General features: G+C 48.1%; 1 protein-coding gene across 1 annotated transcript; it reads right to left on the bottom strand.

Moving 5' to 3' along the window:
* Positions 1–984: 984 nt before the first annotated feature.
* Positions 985–1509, bottom strand: LOC147985020 (uncharacterized). Its single transcript, XM_087541369.1, has one exon. The coding sequence runs from the start codon at positions 1507–1509 to the stop codon at positions 985–987; it is 525 nt and encodes a 174-aa protein (XP_087397495.1).
* Positions 1510–7489: the final 5980 nt, after the last annotated feature.

Raw genomic sequence — 7489 nt, 5'->3', positions numbered from 1 at the left:
TACATTATGCTTTGAAGGTTACTAGTGAACTGTGAGCCGTTGTCGGTGATGATGCGATTGGGGATCCTGAACCGTCTCACGAGGCCCTTGATGAATTTGACCACCGAGCCAGCTGGGATGGTGAGGATGGGCTCCACATCCTCCCACTTGATGAACTTGTCGATGGCGACATAAAGGTAGCATTAGCCTCAGGGCGCTCGAGGGAATGGGCCGAAGATCTCCAGTCCCCAGACCGCAAACGGCCATGAGAGCGGGATGGTTTGGAGGCCCTGAGCAGGTTGGTGGATTTGCTTGGCATGGAACTGGCAGGCTTCACAGGTTCTCACCAGCTCGGCAGCGTCGCTGTGCGCCATGGGCCAGTAGAATCCGCGGCGGAATGCCTTGCCACCAAGGTGCATGATGATGAGTGGTGTCCGCAATCTCCGCCGTGTATGTCGGTTAATAGCTCACACCCCACCTCCCTGGAGATGCATCGCAAGGAAACATTGTTCGGTCGTTTTCGGTAGAGCTCACCATCCTGAATGCAATAGGCAGTAGCCTGCCGAGCCACACGCTTCGCATCTTCCTCCTTCTCCGGCAGGGTTCCCTAAAGTAGGTACACTTTGAACTCTTCGGTCCAGCACGCCTCCTGAGGCTTGAGCGCGAGGAGCAGACACGCTCCCGAGGTCAGGCCGCAAGCGGGGGCTCCTGAGAGGGGTGCAGGGGGGAGCTCCTCCTGCGGTGGTGTTGGGCCCGCGACAGGAGGTGCTGCTGAGGGCTTGAAGAGCCGCTCCTCAAAGACGCCGGGCTCCTGAGGCAGGCGTCGGGACGCCCTCTTGATTTTGTGCAGGGGGGAGCTCCTCCTGCTTCCTTGTTCGTGCCGCGTGGCACGTGCTGTAGTTCCAGACCCAAGAATTGCTTCTTGATTTTGCGTACCTCTGCCAGGTATGCCTCCATGTGGTCATCCTTTGGCTCGTATACTTTGTTGGAGAAGTTGACGAGGAGCTAGGAGTCACCCTTGATGGTAAGGCGCTTCACGCCCAATGCGGTCGCAGCCTTAAGACCGGCAATCAAGCCTTCGTACTCCGTGATGTTGTTGGAGACCTTTTTGCCGTGTTGGAAGCAGAGCTGCACATCATAGTCGAGCTTGTCCTGAGTGAGAGAGATGAGCATGGCTCCAACCCCCGCACCCTGACGTGCGAAGGCGCCGTCGAAGTACAAGACCCATCCATCTGGTGCCTCGCTGCCTGGCGAGAGGGATCGGCCCTCGCCTACTTCGGGCCTTGGAACGTCGGTCCATTCCGCCACGAAATCGGCGAGTGCCGCCCCCTTGATGACCCTGGTGGTGCTGAATTCCAATTGGAATGCCTGCAATTCGATGTTCCATTCGGCGACTCTCCCCATGGCGTTAGGGCTCCGGAGCACCCTTTCCAAGGGGTAAGCTGAGACGACCTTGATGGGGTGGCCTTGGAAGTAGTGGCACAACTTGCGGGAGGCGATGCGGAGCGCGAGCAAGAGCTTCTGCGGCATGGGGTAGCGCGCCCGCGCGTCACGTAGCATCATGCTAACAAAGTACACCGGGTGCTCGACGAGGACGGAAGTGTTGGTGGAGTCTTGCACCTCCTGATGCTAGGGGACCTCGAGATCTTGGTCGCTTGTTGGGGCAGCCGCGGCCTCAGGAGCATTGTCCTGTGGGGCTTGGTTGTCTGTTGGTGCCGTCGAGGCTTCAGCGGTGCCGTCCTGGAGCCGTGCTATCTTGGTGAGGCGTGCGACATCGCTTGGCAGGCCCCCATCCCGGCACCCTTCTTGGACAGCCACCAGTGTCGCGCTGGCTGAGTGAGGCATGGTGGCCAGGTATAGCACTGGGGGCTCCAGAGGACGTGGTGCTACCATCACCGGCAGGCTGGTGAGGTATTTCTTGAGATCTTGGAACACTGCGTCAGCCTCCGGTGTCCACTCGAATGGGCCCTTCTTTTTCATCAGCTTGAAGAACGGGAGGGCGCACTCCCCCAGCTTGAGATGAAGTGCCCCAGTGAGGTTACACAGCCCGCCAGTTTTTGCATTTCCTTGAGAGTCTGTGGTGGGCTCATCTCTTCTATCACCTTGACCTTCTCTGGATTTGCCTCAATTCCCCTATGGGACATGAGGAAACCCAACAATTTACCAGAGGGGACGACAGACACACATTTCTCCGGGTTGAGCCGCAAGTCCACCTTGCGTAGGCTGGCAAATGTTTCTTCCAGGTCCTGGATAAGGGTCCTAGACTCCCGAGACTTTACCACTATGTCATCGACATAGGCCTCAGCGTTCCTCCCGAGCTGCCAGCCCAGAGCGATGTGCATCAATCGCTGGAAGGTCGCCCCAGTGTTGCGCAACCCAAAATGCATGCAGGTGTAGCAATACACCCCGCATGGGGTCAAGAAAGTTGTCTTCTCAATGTACTGCACCGCCATCTTGATTAGGTGGTAACCTGAGAAGGCGTCAAGAAAACATAGCAGGTCACACTCGGTGGTGGAGTCGACGATCTGATAAATGTGCAAGAGCGGGAACAGATCTTGAGGTTAAGCCTTGTTATGGTTGGTGAAGTCGACGCACATGCGTTTATTCCTGCCTTTCTTGGGGACAACGACCAGGTTCGCTAGCCATTTCGGGTACTGCACCTCCCAAATGATACCAGCTTCTTCTAGTTTGTGGGTTCCTGGATGATGAAAGACTGCTTCTCCATGGACTGCCGCCACGCCTTCTACTTCACCGGGCACACATTAGGGCACACCCTCACGTGGTGCTCGATTGTCCCCCTCGGGATCCCGACAAGATCCTTGGGTTCCCAGGCAAACACCTCCTTGTTCTCGTGCAGGAAGTTCACCAGCGCCTCCTCTTATTCCAGGGGAGGCCGACGCCTATGGTGAAGGTGGCACCCGACGCCCCGCCCTCGTCTACCAGCACCTGCTTTGTCTCAGCGCGATCTTGGGAGAACAACTTCTTATTCTTTGCTGGCGCAGCCCCTAAAGCCCCTGAGACTCCTTCCTCCTTTGGTCGGGGGGCTGCTACGGCCCTGAAGGCGAGCTTGAGGGCCACCAGCGCCTCCTTGGTATCTTCGACCATGGTGAGGACGCCGCTACTCCCCAGCATCTTCATGAGATTGTAGGCAGGATGAGTTGCCGCCATGAACTTGGCCAAGGCTAGGTACCCAAGGATGGCGTTGTACAGGAGACCGATGCAGGCGATGTTGAAGTCAATGAGCTCGGTGCGGTAGTTGTCACGGGTGCCGAAGGTGACGGGGAGGCGGATCTGCCTTAGGGGGCAGGTGGAGCTATCGACGACTCCGGAGAAGGGCTTGGTGGGGCGGAGCCGGCCGTGTGGCACGTGAAGCAAGCCGGAAGCTTCCACAAAGAGCACCTTGAGGCCAGCCCCGCTGTCGTTGAGGGTGGTGACTGCCACGTGGCATATGGTGGGGGTACAGAGCATCGGGCATGCCGGCGCCCGCCGTGGTGATAGAGGCGAAGGTGTCCCGATGTTTTGATGAGATGGTGGCTATCGGTTTTTGTGGGAGTCGATGATAGAGGCGAAGGTATCCCGATGTTTCGATGAGATGGTGGTTATCATTTTTTGTGGGAGTCAACCTTGACGATCCGACTACGAACATGCGAGACGTCGCGCCATAGCAATCGCTAAACCAACTTCCGAGGGGTTATTGACCACGCCGGAGCACGATCAACCTGACCACGAGGGTCTGTTTCCTGTGAGCAAACGAAGAACAAGCAAGAAACTGAGATTGCAATCTGGATATTGCGAATATAAGAGGAAAGCTTTATTAATGAAGGTGGGGTTCTGTGACGCCTTTGTCTGGTCGTTGAACACAAACGAAGTACGTGAACTTGCAGCTATGGCGAACTTTTAATCTAAACAAAACCCAATGTCTAAACGATGCCCTAAGGGCTGTATATATGGAGGAGGGAGGGGGATTTCGTGGCCCTTGGAGGAGGGGTCCGAAACCAACCCTAACTCTTCTTTCCCCACACATACGAACTCTAAGACCAACCTATAATCAAGTATTTCAAAATTACATGGGCCTGGCCCAAAAATAAGGTGACACAGCACCTAGAATAGCCCTTGGATGAAATTTATGAAGTGGCATCTTGTATATTTCGTCCAAGGCGTCATGCAGTCATTATGGTGGCTTCAAAGTCCTGGAATCATCACTTGTAACTCAATTCTTGTTCCCCTTGCGCATGCCATCATCTCCATGCTTGAACTTGCTCCAAGGTTCATCTGTCTTGTCCAAGGTAGGCCCTTCATTTGTAAGAAGAACAAATGTATCCAATTTAGGCAGCATCATATTCTCATGAACATTAGAATCGTTACCAAGAAACGAAAGAACCTGGTAATTCAAGTGGCGTGCGCGACCTCTAGTAATTGGTCTAGTATGTATAGCAGTAGGGGCTGTGGGTACAACAATGGTATTGATGTACTCATCATCCTCCCCTTCTTGAAATCAAGTCATCCTCGATGGAAGCTCATCTTCCTCACCCAAATAAGGCTTCAAATCTGCAATGTTAAAAGTGGGACGAACCCAAAAATCTACAGGCAGCTCAAGTTTATATGCATTATCATTTATTTTCTCTAACACATTAAAAGGACCATCATTTATTTTCTCTAACACGATGCATTCACGCAAATGTACCCAAACAAGATCTCCAGGTGCAAACACAACATGTTTTCTACCCTTATCTCCAGCAAGTTTATATTTAGCACTCATATGCTCAATGTTTTCCTTAGTTAACTCATGCATTTTTTATATCAATTCAACACGTTCTTTAGCATCAAAATTAACCTTCTCCGAAGATGGAAAAAGCAACAAATCAATAGGTGAATGAGGTAGGAAACCATACACAATTTCAAAAGGGCACATCTTAGTAGTAGAATGCAATGAACAATTATAAGCAAATTTAATATGAGGCAAGCATTCTTCCCACATTTCTTTATTATTCTTGAAAATGGCGCTAAGCATAGTAGACAATGTTCTGTTGACTACTTCAGTTTGTCCATCAGTTTGGGGGTGACAAGTAGTACTAAAAAGGAGTTTAGTCCCCAACTTAGACCATAAACATCTCCAAAAGTGGCTAAGAAATTTAGTATCATGATTTGAAACAATAGTATTTGGCACACCATGCAAGCAAATAATTTCACGAAAGGACAAATCAGCAACATTAACATCATCATCGCTTTTATGACATGGTATAAAGTGTGCCATTTTCGAGAATCTATCCACAACAACAAATATGCTATCCCTCCCCTTCTTTGTTCGAGGTAAACCTAAAACAAAATCCATAGATATATCCTCCCAAGGAACACTAGGTACAGGCAAAGGCATATATAAACCATAAGGATTGAGTCCTGACTTAGCTTTTTGACATGTAGTGCAGCGAGCAACAAAACGCTCAACATCCCGTCTCATCTTTGGCCAAAAGAAATGTGTAGCAAGTACGTCCTCCGTCTTCTTCACTCCAAAGTGTCCCATTAATCCTCCTCCATGCGCCTCCTGCAACAACAAAAGACGAACGGAGCTACCTGGAATGCATAGTTTGTTAGCACGGAAAACAAATCTATTATTAACGACAAACTTGTTCCACGTTCTTCCTTCTTTACAATTTTGTATTACATCTTTAAAATCAGCATCATGCACATATTGATCTTTGATGGTGTCCAAACCAAATATTTTGACGTTGTGAAAGCATAGTATAGCGACGAGACAATGCATCAGTAATAACATTTTCTTTACCCTTCTTGTGTTTAATGACATAAGGGAAAGTCTCAATGAATTCAACCCATTTAGCATGTCTACGACTCAGTTTAGCTTGACTTTTAATATGTTTCAACGATTCATGATCAGAATGTATAACAAATTCTTTGGGCCATAAATAATGTTGCCATGTATCTAAAGTCCGAACAAGAGCATATAATTCTTTATCATAAGTAGAATAATTCAGACAAGGCCCATTCAATTTTTTAGTAAAGTATGCAACAGGTTTGCCATCTTGTAATAGCACACCTACTAATCCAATTCCACTAGCATCACATTCAAGCTCAAAAGTCTTATTAAAATTAGGAAGTTGGAGTAAAGGAGCATGTGTCAACTTATCTTTCAATACCGTGAAGGCTTCTTCCTATGCGGTATCCCAAACAAAAGGTACATCCTTCTTTGTAAGTTCATTGAGAGGTGCAACAATGGTGCTGAAATCTCGCACAAAACGCCTATAGAATCCAGCGAGGCCAAGAAAACTCCTCACTTGCGTGACCGTTTTGGGTCGCGGCCAACTCCCAATAGCTTCAATCTTGGCTTTATCAACTTCAATTCCTTGTGGAGTAACAACATAGCCAAGAAAACATAATCGGTCGGTGCAGAAGGTGCACTTCCCAAGGTTACCAAACAAACGTGCATCACGTAGAGCAATAAAAACAATGTGTAAATGTTCCTCCAAAGATCTGCTATAAATCAGTATATCATCAAAATAGACTACCACAAATCGTCCAATGAAAGCACGTAAAACTTCGTTCATTAATCTCATGAAAGTACCAGGTGCATTAGTTAACCCAAAAGGCATGACTAACCACTCATATAATCCAAACTTAGATTTAAATTCTATTTTCCATTCATCTCCCAATTTCATACGAATTTGATAGTATCCACTACGCAAATCCACTTTGGAGAATATTGTAGAGCCGCTCAATTCATAAAGCTTGTCATCTAGCCTAGGAATAGGATGTGATAACAAATAGCAATATTATTAATGCCTCTACAATCAACACACATACGTGACGTATCATCCTTATTTGGCACTAGTGTAATAGGAACAGCACAAGGACTAAGAGATTCGCGTATATAACCTTTGTCGAGCAGGTCCTGTACTTGACGCATAATCTCCTTCGCCTCCTCTGGATTGGTACGGTATGGCGCACGGTTAGGCAACGAAGCACCGGGAATCAAGTCAATCTGATGCTCAATCCCTCGAATAGGTGGAAATGCCGGTGGCGCGTCTTGTGGAAAGACGTCAGTGAACTCCTGCAAAATGTTAGTGATAGCAGGAGGCAAAGAGGAAGGTACATCCTCGAAAGAAAATAACACCTTTTTGCACACAAAAGCATAACAAATAGATTAGCTGAAATCTAGATCATCAATGTCAGATTTGGTGGAAAGTAAACATGCACTTTTCAATTTAATTTCAGAAGCAACACTAGATGGTTTATTATTATGCTTCATTTGTTTCTCAAATTCTTTTGCCACAATCTGAATTTCACTGTTATGTTTCTCCTGTTTTGCTTTATTAGCTGTTTTAATATCATCTTTCAAAATGGATCAGGAGCCATAGGAAGCAAAGTAATATTTTTGTCCTTATGAACAAGAGTATACTGATTGTTTCGACCATGGTGTACAGAATTTTTATCAAATTGCCATGGTCTACCAAGTAATAAGCAACATGTTTGCATGGGTACCACATCACAATCAACA

The sequence above is a fragment of the Triticum urartu genome, chromosome 2A (genome assembly GCF_056163025.1).
Source record: "Triticum urartu cultivar PI428250 chromosome 2A, HENAU_Tu73, whole genome shotgun sequence".
In the NCBI taxonomy this organism is placed as follows: domain Eukaryota; kingdom Viridiplantae; phylum Streptophyta; class Magnoliopsida; order Poales; family Poaceae; genus Triticum; species Triticum urartu.
Note: the sequence above shows the minus strand (reverse complement) of the source record. Positions and strands in the feature narration are given on the sequence as shown.

Excerpts from the sequence above, each read along its gene's own strand:
- LOC147985020 (XM_087541369.1), bottom strand. The coding sequence starts at position 1,509 with ATGCCGCAGAAGCTCTTGCTCGCGCTCCGCATCGCCTCCCGCAAGTTG.